Source organism: Eutrema salsugineum, unplaced genomic scaffold (assembly GCF_000478725.1).
Source record: "Eutrema salsugineum unplaced genomic scaffold, Eutsalg1_0 scaffold_13, whole genome shotgun sequence".
Lineage (NCBI taxonomy): Eukaryota > Viridiplantae > Streptophyta > Magnoliopsida > Brassicales > Brassicaceae > Eutrema > Eutrema salsugineum.
Genome location: NW_006256885.1, coordinates 4890271 through 4911470, shown reverse-complemented (window position 1 = coordinate 4911470; position 21200 = coordinate 4890271). Strand labels below are relative to the sequence as shown.

The following is a 21200-nucleotide window of genomic DNA, read 5'->3' as shown; positions in this document are numbered from 1 at the left end:
ATTATCAGTGGATTATGGAGTTCTATGAGTTTGTAAAGTCTTAGATTATCATTATGAGTGGGATTATTATCATGAGTGGGATTATTATTATGAGTGGAGTTGTATGAGTTTGTAAACAAATTTTCTCAAAAAGTACTGATGAATCAGTGATTTTCTATTTCATTCTTTGCATACATTGTGCCGTTTCTTCATATCCCTATGGCGATCTAACCTTACTTGTGATCGACCACCACAGCCATGGATCGGTCTTCATGTCCCTATTGTGATCTGACTTTTGAAAGTTGGAGAGACAACCATTCAGATTAGATTAGAGATATAATTATTTAGGTATTAGTCATATGTATTTATCACAGAGTTAACTTGATTTTGAGTTGTTATATGTATTTTATTTTAGAGTTTAGTTGGCAGTTTACAAAAATGTATCACAGACTGGATTAAAACATCAAGGATATCCGAGTTTCATATAATAAAAACGCCTATAGTTATATTAGATTATCTAGCAAAACTTTACAGCTATATGATCTTTGATTTAATAAAATCATCAGTTGACACTCTAAACAGCCGTTAAATACGCCATAATCTGAGAAGCGTTACCATTAAAGAATGATGAAAGAAGTCGTATGAAACAAATCTTAGTAAATTCTTCTTCTTTTTTTTTTTTTTTTTGTTGCAATCCGTATTATATATGATTGTATAAGCATCTTTCAAATGACGTGCGTGTAGATATTTCGGAGAAAGTGGGGGTAGACTAATTAGAGGGCTAAACAAGAGGATATGGATTGGTATTGGATACATATCAGAAATGGCATTGAAATGAACAAATCTTAGAGGGTGTTATTCAATCATGGTTTTTAATAGAATTTAAATCCAACCACAATCCACTATTATTCAACTAATGATTCTAAATAATGTTTTAAAATCAAGTGTTATTGGTTCTTTTAATTGTAAATCATATTTAAGAGATTTTAAAGTTTGGTGTTATTCAATAAAAATTTCAAATCTTTCATTAAAATCCAGTGTTATTCAAAACTAAATAATTTTTAAAATCTTTGTACATTAAGTCATTTCAAATCAATTCTAATAGAATTTTATGAGTAAATTATTAGAATCAAAATCCAGTGTATATTGCAGAGATTTTAGAATCTAAACAAATGAATCCATCAAACTGATATCAATTTTTAAATCTAGAAGATTATAAAACATATAAGATGAATCTTAGTCGACAAGATTTGTATTTAATCTTTCGTCTGGTTTGGTGGTTTTCCCGGTTTGCTGGTTTGCCCGGTTGGCTGATTTGCATGCAGTGGCACTAAGCTTGGAACATATGAAGAGCACACAACTGGGAGAGGATCTAGAGCTTTTCCGATATTAACAGATTTGAAGCAACCATCTTGTCCAATGATGTGAGCTGAGATGTAGCGATAGCCATCCGTGGTCTCTCGATTGAAAACCACAGCAACTTTCTTCTCCTCGTCAATGAAAAAACTCCCAGCAAAAGGGTTAACCGGAAACCCAGTGTGCGTAACCAAAAACTTGCTCCACGAAACCTCATTGGGATCAATCTTGTTCGTAACATATATCTCGAACGTGTGAGATGTATCGTCATGTTATACAAGACAATGACACAAAAACCCCAAAATCGTCAGACACAGAGTGAAACGACAGAGGCAGAACCGGTCCAAAGCTCTCGGTTGTAAAATCAAAAGAGAGTAAAAAGTCTTCAACCATTTCTGTTCCACTCACCGTTGTTATTCTCTTTGCACAAAAATAAGCATATCCCTTCAAAGACACGAAGCGAAGACTATAATCTACTACCCAGTCGACGACAGTGACATCATCAAAAACCTTCCATGAATTAGAGCTGAAATCGTAGACTTGGAACAACGTAACGTATTTTTCACTGCCGTCTTCAAGATGATCCAAGACTCATAATATCTCCTCCTCTACCAAATCCCCTGCAAGATCGAAAATTGTTCTCATTCTTCCAAAGCTAGCCCTTCTTCAACTACTCTACGCGTCTGGATTCCTCTTTGTGTGAAAGTTGGAATTAGAAGGGCTTGACCTTCATAAGATACAAAAAGAACAACGATAGAATACATACTTACAAGGTAGGTCGTCTCGTCTCTATACAAAATAAGGAAACTCATGACTCATGAGTAAAGGAATATTTACAAATCCATTCCGTAATACTTACTTTGTTCTAGTTTTATGGGCGTGGTGTTTTTTGGTTCAAGCCACATCTCTATTATTATTATTTGTGGGCTTGATTTTTAGTCTATTTATTAGTTTTTTTTTCCCTTTGAACAAATATATTTCTGCAAATGTTAAACAAAAAGAGAGATGGATAAGCTAACGACTCGTGCGTCTGCAGTTCCATAAGTCATTTTAGTACATCGCATCTCAACAACTCCTCAAGGGTTGGCTATAGTCGATAGACTTATAGTAATACCATAACACAAAAGAAGACGTATAAAACAAGTTATTACATTTTGAACTTTCCTGGCACAGTGGCACTCATACGCTGATAAGCCTAAAACCTTGACTATGATCAGATTACAAATTCGAGAGGATTGCTAATTTGCCAGGAAACATTGATTCTCTATTTCATTGTTCGTATACATTGCGCAGTTTCTTAAAACCTTTTGCATGAAAATATGCGACGTGGGTTAGTGCAGAATCTCTCTCTTGACAACTGTAGGTTTCTCTGGAAAAATGAGTCACAAAATACTGAAAAATAGAAAGAAACATTTTGAGGGCAAATGGTAGTTTAAGGGAAGAATGCGTTATTGCCTTGCAACAAGCCAACAACACGGGTCCTGCTTCTGCCTTTGCGTGCGTTAGCTATCATGCTGATCAATGCACCACCTGTGTCTAGTACTGAGTTGACACCCATCAGCTTTAATCCGAGAGTATTGATCAGATAGACCAATTTGCTTTCATTACTGCTTTCCCCCAATTCTTGAAGCTTCTGAGCTTGCTCCCGGGAAAGAATAGCGTATAGCTCAAGACGAATGGCTGAATCTTCTTCGGCGTTGTCAAAACAAACTCTGACTAATCCAAATGATTTCGGATCCTCGGTTAATGGGTTGAAGACAAACGACAACTTCCCAGTTACAATGTCGGGCCTCTTGAACAGATCTTCAAGAACATCGATGTTTACTCCACTGTATCTTTGGACAGGTTTCTTTGGATTGCTCCGAGAAACATTCGCGACATGAAGAATCCGCGACGCTTCTCTTAAACCGCTTAAGTAGGCACCGTGCATTGTGGCTGGATGTTGCCTTGTCGTTGCCTCACCAGCAAAGAATAGTCGGTTACTTACACTTTCAGCTAAAATGTCGTAGTCCACGCCAGATGAACCAACCCTTACATGAGAATATGACCCATATGACAAAGGATCACTTCCCCATCGAGTGCAAATCGTCTGTATTGGGTCAGGCACAACAACACCTTTAGGATCATATATGCCTGCCAATATGTCAGTCAAAAAACATTGTTATAGCGAGAACTTGGGGAGAAGCAAAAGGTGGATTTTTTAGGTTATCAACTATTACCTCTGAGTTTCTTTAAAACACTGTGAAGTAAAGCAGATGGTTCTGTGCACTCGAATCTCTGAGCAGCTTCTCCAGCAACTAAGGCAACCAAGGCAGGGCCACCAGAGACTGTATGGTATGCATAGAACAGAAAGAACTCTCCTCGGTTGATGCTACTCTCGCTGAGGCATCCAAACGTGTCTAACTCCTCACCCCAAAACACAGACGGGAAAAGCATGGCAACTTTGTTCAGAAGGCCAAAACCCAACCTGTCAATGGCTGCTTGTTTTCTTCTAGGTAACTCTGGCTCAAACTTGATAGATCTTTTCTTCAAGACCCCGAGCGGCACGGTGCATAGAATCATGTCAGCTTGAAATATCTGGCTCCCAGAAATGACCTCAACTCCTCCGCCTCCATACTTGATAGTGTCAACTCTTTTCCCATAGATTATGGGTAACCCTTCAGCTAATGCATTAATCAGTCTCCAGTTTCCACCAGCAAGAAAACAATGATCACCACCCATTTCGTACGGATCATCCTGATCCCAATATGCAGCTGAAAGATTCGAAAGACACCCAGCGTTAGCATATTCCAAGTTAGCAAGATGCCAGTCAAAAAGTTTTCTTTCCTCTGAATCTTTAGCTACACCGTACAGTACCCTAAGAGTCTCCAAGACTTCACCCAAAGAGATCTTATTAGCTGCACCGTCCATCATCTCCCTCACTTCAGTGACTTTGTCAAGCAGTTTATTGAAACCAAACTCAACATTGGAGTCAGCTACCTTATCGACGATCGCTCCATCTGAGTTATACAAAGGACAGTTGTCTCTAACCTTGTGAAGAGGTATAGAAAGCTGTCTCGCAAGAACTCCAAGTGGGTTCGCATGAAGACCAGTGATTACACTGCCACCGAGTTCAACGGCTGCAAATCTATCCTGACCTGTCATCTTCTGGGTGTAGACTCGACCACCAGGACGACTCCTAGCTTCTAAAACAAGAACCTTGAATCCAAATGACAAGAGCTGTCTTGCAGCAGCTAGACCAGCAAGCCCAGCACCAACAACTATGACTGATCCTTCTGTCCCATCTTCAGGAATGTAAGGTGCAAACAATGGAGAAACCCCAAAATTGATGTATCCATTAAACAAGAGAAAATCATAAGCAGCTGAAATCAAATGCTCACAGTCACTACTCACGGTTTCTCTGATCTGATCTTTGAGTAGCCATATCCTAACATTACTTCTCCACCTAGCGACTATATGATTTCGAACTACAATGTAATCGTTCTGCTCTTTCCCGCCTAAATCTCTTACCACACCAGCTCGAATCTCTTCCTCAAGCAACTCGTCGATTGGGAAACCTACGGATAAAGCTATCAGAGCCTCAGTCTCCGTTTCTTTCTCCAATTGTTGCTTCGTCTTGAACTTTTTCTTTAAATTTCCACCTAAATGCTCCTCAATCAGTTCATCCATCGCATTCTCATCGTAGTTCTTCCTGCTTGCTTTTCTCCTCAACGTCCTCCTCGGAGCCGCTCCTTCCGACGCCGGAGTTTCCATTTTTTCCCCAAATTACCTCCGCTACGCTTTTTCAGAAACACATTAACCCTAATCCCATCAGCGTTTCACACCCTAATCTCTAATTGTTTCATCACCTCCAACGATTCTTGAATTTCTTTTCACTAACTTGCCTAATTGATCGGAGAAAACCGCCGGTAAATCTTGCAGAACGGAAGGGATTCGCTTTCTCCGATCCTCCCTCAGTCGCGATTCTTGAACCCGCGCGTTAGCGTGATTGCAAGGGAAAAAGACGGTTCTGGGTCTACATTGTAATGGGCCTTGGTAAATATAAATATAGGCCCATGGGGCTTATTACTTTACTACTGAACAGTGGAGAAATTAATAATATAGTGTGTTACAATTTGTGGATGGTATATTTATATGATTGTATAGATACGTTACATACACAAAGTGATGTAGCCTAATGTCGAAGATAAAGAGAACATGCAAAATTAATAATGTAGGGTCATTGTCTCTTCATTTCATCACATTATGAAAGAATTGACATTTCGGTCCGATTCATATTATATCTCACATGGCCTTTCCACATCTCTCTACTCACATGTCATTTATTTTGTGATCCCAATTCTGGGATCATTCAGACACAAAGATCTTAAACCTTATCCATCTTATGGTGAATCTCTTTCTACCATACATAAGGTAATAAAACTGAAGTTTAAAATAGAAAAACAAGTGTGTTTAAATTTTTTTGTGCAGGTATGTTAAAACTCGGTGACTTTTATTAGAACGTAAGATTTCTAATCATGTGTTCATGGAGTAGACGCATATATCATATATGATGATTGGACAGTTTCTACTTTCTACATATGTGCAGGTGTACCTGTATAAAGCGTAATTATCATAATGTGCTGAAGTTGAAAGTATAATTGTAATGATGGTTATATAAGATACCTTTTTAATGCTAAAAGTTGTACACTTTGGACCTCTGCATGGGTAAGAAATATATTGGTTGCAGCAAGTTGAAGCTCGAAAATGGCATGTAGTGGACCCCTTTTTCATTGTTTCCTACAGTAGTTTTACATCATAATCTATACATATATATGGCCACGTTAACGTGTGTGTCTAATGTCTATATATATCGTAACGCGGACTGAAGCATATTATTATGCAAAACTGTTGTCTCGGATTATACCCTTTTTATTGAAATTTTGAGTTTCTGTTATTAAATTTGTTCCTTTTTTTTTTAATTGGGTAAATGGTTTATATTACAACGGCCCTTAGAACATCCGCAGTCTCCACAAGCGTCTTTAGTAATTTTTTTGATTAAAAAAATGAATACAGAAAGGAAATAGGCTGAAGACGTTTCTTAAATGAGGACTGGTAAAAACGTTTTTTCTTAAACACGTGACACTTTTAATATTAAACAAATAAATAAGAGATTAAAGTGAGTTTCTGCGTTGCGGATGCTCTAAGTGAGTTTATAACGACCGGACCGAAAACAAAAACAAAAAAGTTTATAGCGACTGGAAATTAATTATGGACGTTCGTGGTACAATAATTAATAATTTCACTTGCATTACATTTTTTTTTGTCAACACATTACATTTATTTATTTATTGGTTATTACTCAAAATGATCATAAATGAAGGTTACCGTTCTGGAGAGATTTAATGCACATTTTTTCCTCGAAACTGAAGAACACATAACCTAAATCAATACGCAACCTCGGAACAAAAAATAGTATTAATGACGGAAGAGACAATTCACATCGCCCAATTCCTTGAGTCATCATTCGAGGTATATTTGTAAAAATTAAGAGGAAAACAAAAATCATAAAAAAAAAAATGACAAAAAACAAGAGAGTTATGAATTTAAAAATTGCAAAGGCAAAACCTCCAATTTGGAAGTAAACACGGACCTAGAGCATAGTGCGAATGCGATTCTATGTTTTTTTGTTTGCATATTCATTTGGTGGTATACGAATAAGTCAATAATGCATATGTTTTTGTTTTACACAACTATACTTTTTAAAAATTGAAAGAGTAAGAGACTATTGTCCAATTCAACGGATAGGTCGCCAGGAATCTAATTTAGCATAGGTTACGAGCTAAGCGATTAAATCTAGGGTCATTGTCTCTAAACTTCTGATGTTGTGACCGATTAATTAAGTATGCATAGTAGCGAATACAACAAAACATTGTCCTATTAAAACGTGCATATGAGTTTCTTAATGAGAAATGCCTCGCACGATGCACTAAAATTTAAACTAAATTATATTATTGCTATGTCGTTTAAGAAAATATCACCGCATAAACTATCGAACTTCGTTACTTATTTATTTCTGTATAAAAGAGGTTCGTATAATGTTGTCAGCGTAACAATGTCGTGTTTGTGTTCAAATTAAACCGTTGAGATTTTTTCTAACAAGAAAAATAGAATTAGCTGTACAAGAAAAATAGAATTAGCTGTACACATTTAATCGTGGCATTTTTGGTTGATAAGATAATGTTATATAATTTGGTAGATAATTTCTTAGGTTAGTTGGACAAACTATTCCTTATTAAGACTTAAAATGAAGTCGAGGACTCGAGAACAGGAGACAGAGACAAGGTACCATTTGAAAAGTGGGCTAACAGGTTTATTCGTTTACTACTTTAAATATATATAACAATTCTCTTGTTACTATCAAATTTTAGTAATCACTATTCACCAGCGATTTTGTTAGCATGAGATTAATAAAGTTAATTGTCTTTGCGTACATGCTCGTGTCGGCACCTAAACCCGAGCTAAAAACCGTCACTAAGAAATTATTATTATTTAATTAGAATTCTTAATCCATGAATAATGATATTATACAATAACGTATATAGTTGCTGGCACGAAAAATCTAAAATATTGATATAGAATAGTTATTGTATGGGTGGTAGTGTGACTGATTGAAGCTGTGACGGCATTGGCCGCCGTTGATGATGTGTCCCGTGACGGTGACTGAGCTAACGTAAAATGACGTCTAGGACCCACAAACACAAATGCATTAACGCTTAACGAAACTAATTAACCTCACCAAAACACTAATCAGATTCAAACTAATTACATTGAAATATCTTCTCAAAAGCATTTGGAGTCCAACAGGTATCTAACATGTTCGTAAATCATTAATTTCTTTTTATTTTTCATTCAGACATATCGTGGGATCATGCGTCGTGGAATAGAGGACCACATGATTCGAAGATTTAAATTATTTGAAAATTTTGTAATTAGGAAAAGAGTGAAAAAAATGGGGGTGAATTAGAGAGATAATGATTAGAAGGATGGTGTTGGGTTGGACGGGCCCAGGAGGGTTTACTACATGACACCGAGCCCTGAACTACCTGTGATTGTGCTCTGTTCTATACTTGCACCTTTTGGACCATTTCTTTTTTTTTTTTTGTCTCTTGCACATATAATCTTAACCTTAATTTTCTTTATAATCCGATCCCATTTATTACTCTTTATTTGAAGTTATGCAAAGCCAATAACAGGTTTAACAAGTAATTTGTATTCTTTTTTATAAACAAGAAATGTTGCCTCGTGTTTTTTGGGTTAAAAGCCTCCTTTAGTTTTGAACGGTTCTTAAGTTTAGCTTAGTTTATTCTAGTATTTTAAACAAACTTTCAAATTTAAATCAGATTTGTCGGCTGTGACTACGTACTTGTTCAGAAAATTACGTTTAGAGATAGAGACTACTTTGATTTAAATTTATCATAAACAACGACGACGTTTACCGTTTCCCGAGATGACAAAACCATGGTATGTCAACTTTGAGATTTTTGGTCATCGAGAGGGTATTTAGGAGAACTAAAACTAAGGTCACAAAGCAACAAAATTTAAATTCAAACTAAAGAGTTCAAAAAGGGTAAAGAACAAAACTGGTTATCTTTCAGTTCAAGCAATATTCGAACTAATCAAGTTCAAAATTCATGTTATTAGGAACAGATTTTTATATCAGTATCTTTGAAATATATAAAAATAGTACTGTCCTCTTTCTCATAATATATTGTGAGTACATGTATGCAATTTAACGATCTTTTATGTTTTATGTTTTATATTTTATATTGCATTTGCCTACAAGCAAAACACCCTTAAGAAAGAAAACAAAACAAATTCGGAGATTAGTGTATGACCCTCACTAACCCTAGTATAACTGTATGAAATTTTTTGAGTTTTCACTTTTCAGATTGGGACATATATAGGTCTAATGACTTTCCAAAGTCTAAACTAATAGGGACCAATTCTCTCCAAAGTCCAAATGCTCGACCTATTGGTATTGGTATGTTATTAAAGTCATCTCTAACCAATTGAAAATCAAACGAGAAGAATCATCTAATTAGCTGAATTAATATCGCGAGCCAAATGTTTGATGATTGGTCTCATCTAACCAATTGTTCCCAACATATAGTTAAAGTAACCAGTACAGTTGGATATTATAATCAATGTTTGGATTAAAACTTTAAGCTGAAATCATTCAAAGTTTCAAACTAGATAATATTATTATAACTATTTATTTAAAAAGCTGAAACATATTTTTATTGTATTTTTGTGAAATCATGGAAAAAAAGGGAGCAGCATTGGAAAAGACACAAAAGATAATGAGCTACATTATTAGTAGTAGTAGTAGAAGATAGTAATTTTGGTGTTATTTCAAAGCACACAGTACATCATAAGTAGAGTCTAGCTAGAGAAGAAAAACCAAAAACCCTATAAAAAAAAAAAAAGCTGTTTTAACATTTTTTCGCGGTTTTCTCTGCATTCTCTCTTGTTTCTCTCTGAAAGGCGTGCTTTGATGTGAAAGGAGAAGAAGCTTGAAGACAGACAAAATCAATTGGCGAAATCAATGCTTCTGGTAAGATCATTTTCTTAAAATTGTTGTGTTCTTCTTCCCCGTCTGGTCTCACTCCATCGTCTCTCTCTCTCTCTCTTTATCTATTTGCTTGAATCGTTTTCATGGTGGTGAAATTCATGAGAGCTTAGCTAGTAAATTTTTGTCTCGTAACATTATTATAATGTTCTTGTTCCTCTGGCTGTTTGTGATAAATTATTAAATAATACATATGTATGTATGGATGTATCTATCGGTCGTTCTTATTGGTTTATCTATCGTAGAATCGCTGGGAAAATTCCTTAATTGTTCTCATGAAATTGTTTTTTAAGAAATCTTCAGTCAAACTTGGTTTCTTCTTCTTCTTCTTCTTGTTCTAATTTCAGTATTCATCTGAAGGATTTTGAGGTTTTATTCTCCATCCATTTTCAGCGTCTTTCTCTCTTTGATTCTTCAATCACAATCTTCCGTATCAATATCGTTTACTCTTTGTCTATTGCAGATGGTATTTTGAAGTTTGAGACAAATTTTGAGCAATCTCTCGGGTCTTGTTTGCTAAGTGGATTTCGCTCTTTTTGTTCGTTTGTTGTTGTTGCTGTCAGATCCAAAAATTAAGAGGCTGTAAAGGCTTTGACTCAGTGATTTGACAAAAGGGAAGAAGATAACGAAAGGTTGGGAGAAAAAAGGTCCATCAAGTGATTGGATTTTGAGATGATAGGTATCTACTTGGTCACTTTTGCTTTACCAGCACCAAATTATTAGTTTATTATTGGGAGATTTTGGGATCTTGGAGTTGAATCCTTTGGGGAATCAGAATCGTCTTGGTGTGGTGGGTTTGTGTACTGTGCTCTAAAGTTTCTTGTGATTCATTGGAGAGAAGGTCTTGTCATCTCGGTGGGTTTTGTTTTCATCTGCAAGGTCTTACTGGAATGACTATTCGAGGAGACAGTCTTTGGTTCTTGTCTTGATTCAAACTTGGTGGGGGCAGCTAAATAATGCAAAGCTAAAATCGTGGTATCTTCCAGAATCTTGTGAGCCTATCTCTCTCCAAGAAAGTACAATTTCTCTGAGCATCGTGTTATAAAGAGAAACAAAAAGAGGGTCAAGAAAATTTCTTGCATTCTCTTCTCTTCTCTTCTATCTTCTCTTCGTTCTCTCTCTCTCTGGAATTGCATTCTTAAATGAGTCGAGTACAGAAGCGAGGGAAGCAGGAAAAGCCTGTGTCTGATGGGGCTGAAAAGGTTATCGTGGCTGTTAAAGCGTCTAGGGAGATTCCAAAGACAGCCTTGATTTGGGCTTTGACTCATGTTGTTCAGCCTGGGGATTGCATAACGCTGATTGTTGTTGTCCCTTCTCAGAATTCCGGTACTTTTCTTGCTGCGTTTTTTTTTTGTGTGTTGATTTTAGCTTCTCGTTGTATCGAATGTTGTTCTGGTCTTTTATGTTTGTTCTGGAATTTTGGTGTTTAGTTTGTTGTGTCTATCCCTTACCTAGTGTGCTTTATGGTGAATGTGTAGGAAGAAAACTTTGGGGTTTCACTAAAAGCTTTCCTATGTTTGCTGGGGATTGTGCAAGTGGTCATCGGAAATCACATTCTGAAGCACTACCAGAGATCAAGAGTGATCTCACTGACACTTGTTCCCAAATGATTCTCCAGCTTCATGATGTTTATGATCCGAATAAGGTTGGCTCTCTAGGCAGGCATGTTTAGCTATGATGATCCTGCGAAAGCATGACATGTTTTCTCATGTTAATTTTATTGTTGTTGTTGTTGTTGTTTGTGATTGGTTTGAAGATAAATGTCAAGATTAAGATTGTTTCTGGATCACCCTGCGGAGCAGTTGCTGCTGAGTCGAAGAAAGCGCAAGCAAATTGGGTAGTACTGGACAAGTAAGAATCTACTTTTATATAAACTGTGTTCTTTTTTCCATTTAGTTTTATCAACATTACATGAGTAAATAAATCTCTTAGTGATGGGTTTGAACAAACATATTTACTTTCAAACAATTTACACCATGTTGCTGTGTCGTTTGTTTTACAGACACCTCAAGCACGAAGAGAAACGGTGTATGGATGAATTGCAGTGTAACATTGTGGTGATGAAGCGTTCTCAGGCAAAAGTTCTGCGCTTGAATTTGGTTGGATCACCGAAGAAGGATACTGAAAAGGAGTCTCTTTTACCAACTGGACAAGAAGCAGCATCTGAACAACACACAAAGAACACAAAAGGATCATTAGATTCTGATAGAGGACTACCTGTAACTCCTACTAGCAGCCCTGAGCTGGGGACACCATTCACAAGTACAGAAGCTGGGACTTCGTCAGTGTCGAGCTCTGACCCGGGAACTTCACCGTTTTTCACTTTGGGGATGAGTGGATACATGAAGAAGGATGGGGCATTGGTCATCAAGGAGAATGATGATTCCGGCTCTGAAACAGAGAGCGAAAATCAATCACTAGCGTCGACTAGTATGAGATTCCAGCCATGGATATCAGAATATATTGGCACCCATCGCCATTCATCGCAGGAGTCCGAGGAAAGCTTATGGAAAAATGATGATAGGGCTCAAATATCCACTACAAAGGCTTTGCTAGAGAAGTTCTCTAAACTGGATGTAGAAGCTGGGTTGTCATCTAGTCGAAGAATTGATCTGGAGTTTAGTGGAAACGTAAGAGATGCAATATCGCTCTCTCGAAATGCTCCTCCTGGCCCGCCTCCTCTCTGTTCTATCTGCCAGCACAAGGCGCCAGTATTTGGGAAACCTCCAAGGCTGTTTTCATACGCCGAGTTAGAGCTTGCAACTGGTGGGTTTTCACAGGCTAACTTTTTGGCTGAGGGTGGATATGGATCTGTTCATCGGGGTGTACTACCGGAAGGCCAGGTAGTTGCAGTGAAGCAACACAAACTGGCCAGTTCTCAAGGAGATGTAGAGTTTTGCTCCGAAGTGGAAGTTCTCAGCTGTGCTCAGCACAGAAACGTAGTTATGCTAATTGGTTTCTGCATTGAAGACAGCAGACGGCTCTTGGTCTATGAATACATATGCAATGGTTCACTTGACTCCCATTTATACGGTAATATTGCCTAAAAATTCCATTTGAGCTCTTTGTTGTAGAGAATGTTTGCTCAGTATCAAGGCCTTGTCCAGGTCGCCAAAGGGAAACACTGGAATGGCCAGCACGGCAAAAGATTGCTGTTGGAGCTGCAAGAGGTCTTCGGTATCTTCACGAAGAGTGCAGAGTTGGCTGTATTGTCCACAGAGACATGCGTCCTAACAACATCCTCATCACTCATGATAATGAGCCTCTGGTATATACAAAATGACCTTTGCTCGTTCATTGTAACAATACATGTTGTTACACATGCTCTTTGGTCCTAAGTCAGCTTTTTTATTCTATCAGGTTGGAGATTTTGGCCTAGCGAGATGGCAGCCTGATGGGGAACTGGGTGTAGAAACACGAGTGATAGGAACGTTCGGGTGAGACATCAACTAAAGCTATCATTTTCTTTCAAAAAAGTTGAACAATTTTTCTGTTAATAAAGGAAAGTACATTGTGGATGTGCAGATATTTAGCTCCAGAATATGCTCAAAGCGGGCAGATCACAGAAAAAGCGGATGTCTACTCGTTCGGGGTTGTTCTAGTTGAGCTAGTAACTGGCCGCAAAGCCATTGATATCTCCAGGCCGAAAGGCCAGCAATGCCTCACTGAATGGGTAATGAACTCACATCTTAACTTTTCAGCAAAGTAATAGAACTGATGCTTGTTTTGATCACAGGCACGTCCGCTACTGGAAGAATATGCGGTAGAAGAACTTGTAGATCCGAGGCTTGGGAACCGTTATGTAGAGAGTGAGGTCATTTGTATGCTTCATGCAGCTTCGTTGTGCATACGTAGAGATCCACATTTGAGGCCACGCATGTCTCAGGTAATCAAAATTAACCCTTGAAACCACTCATCAGTCTCAGGATGATTCAAAGTTTATGATATTAAAACGTATGGTCAATATTACAGGTGTTGCGTATACTGGAAGGAGATATGATAATGGATGGGAACTACGGATCAACTCCGGGTTCAGAGACAGGCAACAGAAGCGGGCGGTTCTGGGCTGATCATTACAGTGGTCAGCTAACCAATGATGGGTCGGATAGGTTCAGTGAAAGGCTGTCAACTGAAACGCCAAGACTAGCTCTACGGGAGAGGGAAAGAGGTCAGAGATTGGAACTAAGCCACATTAAGCATTACTAAGATTAAGAAAATCATAACTGTCTTATGAAAAAGTGTAGTTGATAGGGTATTAAGTAAAGTCCCCTGTTTTAAGTAATGTGGTTCAAAGCTGACAAGAAAGCTTTTTTGACCTTTTTTGGTTGTATAGTGGGTAAGATGCTAAAATATGATATTAAGGGATTTTAAAATTGTTTTATTCAAAACACAAAACAACAAGAGGCTTTTTCTTCTTTTGAATTTGAATTTGAATTATATTGGGTTTAGACTTTAGAGTCGAAAGAAGTGTTTTGCGGATGAGAGGGGAACAAGAGAAAACATAACAATGAGGGCTTCCCTTACTCGCACGACATCGGAAGTCTGAAAATGTAATAATGATGGATGAGAGAGAGAAGTCATATCTGACTTGCCTGTCAATACAGTGATGCATTGGGTCCTAAGGGTATCTTTTCTACTTATCCGCATCACCAATTTACAACTTTCTCATTGATCAAAAATATATGCACACAAGAAAAGCCCAAAACTGGCGATGACTTTGGTGGGGGCAGTGATAAAATGACGTTTCAGAGATCCCATGGACTTTTTTGTTCACTTCCCCTGGACCATGACAAGATCAAGAACTTGATTTTCTCTGTCTAAAATATAATCCTCTGCGTGCGCTTAAAAAATAGATCCACCATAAGATTTTAGAGATGTTAATAGTAGTAGAATAAATATTAAGAATCTTGGAGTCTTCAATATATTATATATACATATATTTTTGAGTGTCAGCATAGAAGATGATCCATCTTCATGACAACAAATAGTAAGCGGAGATTTAGATAAAAAAATAAAAGCTCTCATTTTCTTATGATCTCTAAATCAGTTTTGAGAAGAGAATACCACTGGCCTGTGATACATTAAACGACCATATTCTCTATTTCTAAAATGAGGCTCAGTAGTTATGAGAATCATCTACTGTTTCCTCATCTTCGATCTTGCATATCTGGAAGAAACAAGAACAAGAGCGTGACACTGGTTTAGCTGTGATGACCATGAGTGTAATAATCTGGCAAGATGTGCAAATTTTAAAGTAACCAGAATATGTAAGAAAAAGAAACTCCTCTTACTCTATATGCATGCCGCCTCGGTCTGAAGACGATAAAAGGTTTCCTTGAAGATCATTCATGACATCAGTAGCTTGTTCGATTTCCTGTAATTGGACAGTATAAGCATATATATAGACTACAAAGACAAAATCATCAGCATGTATTAACAATTTATTACCTCAAAATCAGCAAATGCAACAGGCATTCCACCTCTTGCTCGGATTTTTAGGATGTTGAATCCAGGATATCTGTAAGGATAGGTATCATCACAGATCAACTGATTTTTCGGAAAGGCAAAACGATGTTATGTCAAGAAATATGCAAATTCTAATGGTTGAACATCAAAACCAATGCATAATGTTACCTAGATAGGAGTTGTTTAAGTTCATCCTCTGTACAATTAGGCCCTAGATTAGCTATAAACAAGGTAGAACATGGTCGAGCACCAGAACCTCCTTCGGGTACTTTTTCCAAGTGCCCCTGTGGAAATGTGTCAATAAGCCATTGAACCATAAGCAAGTCTATATGGAGGTAACTTATTAGTAACAGTGAAAACTTTAATAATCTTCAACAAATTAAGGAAAGAGAGATAGCAACTGGTTGAAAGATTAGATTTGGCTTGTACTTACACTGCCAGGCGGTGCTTTACTATCTGCATCAGAGTCCGCCTCACTGTAAATTAGCATGGAAATCAATATACATTGTACATAGAGTACTACAAAATCAAGCTACTAAATACCCTTTTTCCACCTTTTGGCATAATCGTTTTCCTTTGGAGAATCGATATTTCCAGGTTCTTGCGCCTCATCAGGGTCGATTTCCTCTAGATGTATCAAAGATCAAGCAGAAACATGAAGCACGCATTTAAGAGATTAAGAATTCACAAGGTGTGGTTAGAACATTACCTTCATCACTCTGGTCGTCCTGAGACTTAGACGATTTCTGGTTTCTGTTATCGATTACAACATAAGGCCCACTTCCTAGAGACTCAAACGGATTACTCATCGATTCTCTAACATAGTTACTCAATAGAAAGAACAGAGTAAAGGTCCATATACCCGGCCTTTCTTTTCTTCTAGAGTTTGATCTAGCTAGTTCAATATGTAGAGTTGATCCTGTTTGAGGATCAAATTTCACACCCTGTAGATAAGTTTCCGCACAATGAAAATTCAGTATTATTTACAAACAAGAAAATTCCCAGAAGAAATGTAACAACATCACTATTGAGTCACCAATTCGAATCGAAGTGAAGCTTACATTTAGCTCATTCATTGCAGCCATCGCGAATCCATGACTCGAGAATGTTGCAAATGCAACAACCTTAAATACCCAGAATAAAAAAAAAAGGAAAGTACTTTCAAAAGCTTATACCTCGATATAATCAGAAAGTATAGAGCTTTTCTCAAAATGGAAATCAACAAGTTTTGGGAAGGATTACAAAACCTGGTCGCCGCGTCCAGTGTACTTGAGCTGACAAGACTCGAATCCGGGACGACGCCGGAAAAGATTGTGGATCTCACGAGCCTTGACGTCGTCAGGCAAGCCAGAGACAAAGAGCGTGTTAATCGCCCCAGGTTCGTCGGAGAACTGTGGCAGCGGCGGCGGAAGAGGATGGGTATGAGAATGAGGATGATAGACGTAGTAGGGATCGTACGGTTGGTGATACGCCATTTTTGTTTCTCTGGACGGCGGCGAGTTTTGACGGTGGTAATAAGCGCCGGCGAACGGAGCTGACGTGTAAATGGATGTGTGACACAGTGTCTAAAAATATAAAATATCGTTGACGTCCTTTAGGAATTGTTTGAGTTGAGATTATTGGGCTTCAATGAAAGGCCCGAAAATATTCAAATTATATAGTAAGGCGATTTTTGTGCTTCAAATCATTCAACTTAGAAAATCTTAAATCATTTCTTTCATCGATAGAGAATTTTCATTAGCATTTGAACTTTAAAGGGTTCAACGAAATGTACCGGCATGAATTTGTGGGTCCCCGGACTCTTTTTGTTGTGTTACTCAAACCAAAAATTTGTATTGTATATAAGCAAATGAATACATCTTTACAATCGTATTTGAGTGTATATAATATGTTGATGACTCATTTTCTTTAGAAAAATTCATCTCAAAAGAGATCCATAATTGGAGACAAGACGATTTTTTCCCGACGAAATAGTTGAGAAAAGATAACCCGAAAAAAAAAGTTGATAAAATTACGCAGGTTATCAAATAAAAAAGAAACAAAATTTCTATTTGTGAGCTAGCTAGTTCTGGAGTATTTTTAGTTGAAAATCTTCAGCGTAAATTATAAAAGATGAGTTATACTATATGCTATAAACAAAATTATATGGTAAAAACTCTAGATTTATGTAGCAAATTTACGGTATATTATATCTTGCAGCATTTGTTATTGAAAACTACTAATATATATTAATTAACAACACTATTATAGATGTAATAAAAGAACACTAAATTAAACATTGTAAACTAAATATATAATTAATATTGAGATGTAGAGAAAAAGTATCAACTCAACTTGGGAGATATGAAATTTTCAATGATGTTATTATTTTTTAAACTGTAACAATGTAGGTAGCTCCTAACTGGTAACGTCCGTCCCCCTAAACAAAACTAAAAAAAAAAAAGAAAAAAAAAAAGAGAGGGAATGAGATAGTCCCAATTTCAAGAAATCACAGTCGTCGCGGCCTCTTCTTGGTCCAAGAAGAGATCCTCCGTCTTCCTAACCAACTCATGGATCAGAATCAGCACAGTTCCGACCAAACACGCCCGATGATTATCTTGTAGGACGTCGCGTTGGTCAACAAGAGGAAAGGGACAGTTATCAACGTTAAACAAAACAAGACCGCCCGATCGTTGACCTGATACCGGAACAACTTGATAGGCTCATCACGGAGGAAATAGAGGAAGAACCATAGAAAAATCAATACGGTGAAGATGATGAGCGGGATCGGTTTCTTGATAAGACTAACGAAGATGAAGATGAAGATGACGATCATGACCACGATCATGTAATTCACCTGGAAGTACACTCTGTTCGTTTCGATTCTTGAGGAAGCATCTAGAAGCTGCGTGGAAGCCCCATGGAGTGGAAATCGAACATCACTCTCCAAGGGCGGCGCGTGGGATGTCCGGCTTTGTTACGTTGCTCGGCGCCTGAGTTGGACTCGAGATCCACATGCACCGGTGAAGCATGAGACGACGACGTTTGAATCGCGCCCTAGTTCGTTTGTTTGTTATTATTATTATTGTCGTGTTTGAGATTGGAGAGAGGACTAAATGTAAAATAATGAAAGACTGTTATATGCATATGCATGATTTAGGTGATGCACATTTGCGTACCGTGTTTAGTATTCAAGTTGAAATTTATGTTTAGGAAATGAATAAGATTGTTTGACCAACAAAAAAAAGAATTGAACGAGATTGATGATTGATTATATTAGATCGTGGTTGTTTCCCACAACATTACATTAGTCAGTAGTGTAGCGTGAGGATTTGATTCACTGTTTGGTCAATGTCTAAAAGTTATAAATTTAGATTGTCTAGAGTTGAGCAACAAACATCTTACTATTAATTCAAGAAAGAAACTTCAAGCCAAAAAACAACAACTTATTTTCAAGCTTTTTCAACTTTGTTTTTTTTTTCGTTTTTAATTTGAAAACGTTAGTAAAGAATTCGTTGGATAAATTTAACAATAAATACAACATACGAGTATTAGATTTCTAAAAAAATAATATCATTTTATATTTCTTAAAACATCAAATAAATCATACTGTACTAGTATAAAATATATTTCATTTTGTTCTACATCATTTTAAACGGAAGAACAAACTTCCCAACTTTTTTTTTTTACATACAATTAAGTGGAATAAGTCAAACTAGTATTTATAATTTGTTTTGATATTTATTACTATTTTTTAGAGAAAAATCTTATGAGTAACTTGAGAGAAGATAGAAAGTTGATAAAACTAGGGAAGCAGCCTGGCAAAGAAAGAGAAACAAACCAAAAAAAGAAAGCGAAGACTTGACATTATTGAGCTAGTTCTAGAAATTGAGAAATCAATTGTTTATGTTATTTTTCGGCGGATTAGTCCAAAATCCAGATGATTCCTAATTTTAGTTTAAAATCTTTCAGATCGTATTTCATTACATCAATCCTCAAAAAGAAAACTCACACCGATAAAATTTTAAATTATTACATGATAAACAACAATATAAAAGGAAATATACAAAAAAGAAGCATTAAAGATCGATAATAATCGATTTAAGACGAGGGGTATGACGTCAGCCCAGAAGTCTCAGCCGTGGCCGCCTCTTCATCCAAGAAAAGATCCTCCGTCTTCCTAACCACCGCATGGATCAAAATCAGCACAGCTCCGACCAAACACGCACCGACGATGTTCAACGTCGCGTTGGTCAAGAACAGCAGAATGATGGTTAACAACGTCAGAGAAAGCAAGACCGTCCGATCGTCGATCTGATACCGGAAAAGCTTGATAGGCTCGTCACGGAGGAAGTAAAGGAAGACCCACACGAAGACCAACACGGTCAAGACGATGAGCGACGTCGGATGCTTGATAAGGCCGAGGAAGAGGACGATCAATACGACGATCGCGTAATTCGTCTGGAAATAGACGAGGTTCTTCTTGATCCCGGAGAAAGCGTCGGAGACGCCGCCGCGAGGGATTCCCATGGAGTGGAAATCGAACATCACTCTCCATGGCCGGCGCGTGGCTAGACCGGCTTTGATACGTTGCTTGGCGCGTGAGATTGACTCGTGATCCACCACCGGCGAAGCATGAGACGACGTCGGAATCGAGCCGTAGTTCGTCATTTATTTATTTTATTTATAATTATCGGTTGCGAGATCGAACAAGAACAGAGGACTAAATGGAAAAATATTGCAATATAAATTGGGCACTGTTGTTATAAGGGAGGTCTCTTGGATTAGGTGATACACATTAGTTGAAATGATGTGTGTTATGGAATAAAAACAAAACTAATTAGATCATATTTTTATAAAACAAATTAGATCGTGGAGGAAGATGTGATAATATTACAATAGTGTAGCGTGGAGATTTGATTTACTTTTTTGGTCAATGTCTGAAAATTATAAAATTAGATTTCCAAGATTTGAGCAAGCAGGAACATACTGTAAATTGTAATTAGTAGTAATCACTTGTTGGTTAAAAGGGTTAAAAAAATTAAAGAGTTTGATAAAGTAACAGCGACACTGACAGCCCACGGAGACACCGAGTGAGATGAATTATTGAATTGTCCTACAGTATACACGTGGACCCATTCCAGAGGAGCCTCTCTGGCATATAGTTACTGTTTCTCCACGTGTCATGTCGGCAAGTACATGAGTAAACAATATTTACGATTATAATCCCCTGTACTTTGTCATGATATAATTTAGCTCCAATTGTTTTCATTTACATAATTTGTGACCCAATTACAGACGAAATTACAACATAAGCTCAGAACTGACACTTCCCATGTATCTAAACCAGACGGTCCAAACGTATATGTAAACCCTGAACCTTCCCACCTTGGTAAAGAACATGCAAAAAATATATCGAATAGAGTATAATAGATATAATCATATCAAACCAAAACCTAGACTTTCCCAATTTCCCCTCAGACGAGCTGGACTTTCGAGCTGGACTGATAATGATCACAGTTCAGCATAGACAATCCGAGTTTTCTCAGCAACCAGATGGGGAAATAACAAATAAGACATGAATATTAAGTTCTCCAAAATTTTAAATTGTTAATTAACACCAAATATCAGAACCTTTTTCTATTGTACCTTGTTCTCTTCAATTAGTCTTTGAAATTTCACAAAGAAAAAAAAACCAAAAAAAAATAAACTGTCTACGGAAAACGACGTCGTCTCCTAGAGCGGCTTTGTAATTTCATTAGATTTTGGGCTTTTACAAATAATCCTACTTATGGGCCTATGAGTGAAC

The 21200-nt window shown here is 37.3% G+C and overlaps 4 protein-coding genes and 1 pseudogene across 6 annotated transcripts; 1 reads left to right on the top strand and 4 right to left on the bottom strand.

Moving 5' to 3' along the window:
• Window positions 1-2587: 2587 nt before the first annotated feature.
• Window positions 2588-5289, bottom strand: LOC18024521 (lysine-specific histone demethylase 1 homolog 2). Its single transcript, XM_006407119.2, has 2 exons — window positions 3555-5289; window positions 2588-3468 (listed from the first exon to the last, which is right to left on the bottom strand). Exons 1-2 carry the CDS (start codon window positions 5086-5088, stop codon window positions 2768-2770), a joined length of 2235 nt encoding a protein of 744 aa, XP_006407182.1. The 5' UTR covers window positions 5089-5289; the 3' UTR covers window positions 2588-2767.
• Window positions 5290-9797: 4508 nt separating this feature from the next.
• On the top strand, window positions 9798-14319 carry LOC18024520 (inactive protein kinase SELMODRAFT_444075). Of its 3 annotated transcripts, none has more exons than XM_006407117.2 (10): window positions 9798-9931; window positions 10410-11272; window positions 11425-11591; window positions 11703-11797; window positions 11949-12979; window positions 13054-13214; window positions 13307-13383; window positions 13472-13619; window positions 13683-13832; window positions 13919-14319. In XM_006407117.2, the coding sequence occupies exons 2-10, from the start codon at window positions 11089-11091 to the stop codon at window positions 14150-14152; spliced, it is 2247 nt and encodes a 748-aa protein (XP_006407180.1). In that variant the 5' UTR covers window positions 9798-9931; window positions 10410-11088; the 3' UTR covers window positions 14153-14319. The 3 variants fall into 3 exon arrangements, with proteins under 3 accessions (XP_006407180.1, XP_024014873.1, XP_006407181.1); XM_024159105.1 differs by having other exon boundaries at window positions 9824-9931; window positions 10510-11272; XM_006407118.2 differs by lacking the exon at window positions 9798-9931 and adding an exon at window positions 9982-10315.
• Window positions 14320-14858: 539 nt separating this feature from the next.
• On the bottom strand, window positions 14859-16962 carry LOC18024519 (U2 small nuclear ribonucleoprotein B''). Its single transcript, XM_006407116.2, has 10 exons — window positions 16660-16962; window positions 16474-16536; window positions 16275-16356; window positions 16122-16196; window positions 15967-16039; window positions 15846-15888; window positions 15581-15696; window positions 15395-15464; window positions 15238-15320; window positions 14859-15113 (listed from the first exon to the last, which is right to left on the bottom strand). Exons 1-10 carry the CDS (start codon window positions 16885-16887, stop codon window positions 15083-15085), a joined length of 864 nt encoding a protein of 287 aa, XP_006407179.1. The 5' UTR covers window positions 16888-16962; the 3' UTR covers window positions 14859-15082.
• A 930-nt stretch (window positions 16963-17892) lies between these two features.
• Window positions 17893-18544, bottom strand: LOC18024518 (annotated as a pseudogene).
• An 804-nt stretch (window positions 18545-19348) lies between these two features.
• LOC18024517 (PRA1 family protein F3) lies at window positions 19349-20234 on the bottom strand. Its single transcript, XM_006407114.2, has one exon. It carries the CDS (start codon window positions 20060-20062, stop codon window positions 19493-19495), a length of 570 nt encoding a protein of 189 aa, XP_006407177.1. The 5' UTR covers window positions 20063-20234; the 3' UTR covers window positions 19349-19492.
• Window positions 20235-21200: the final 966 nt, after the last annotated feature.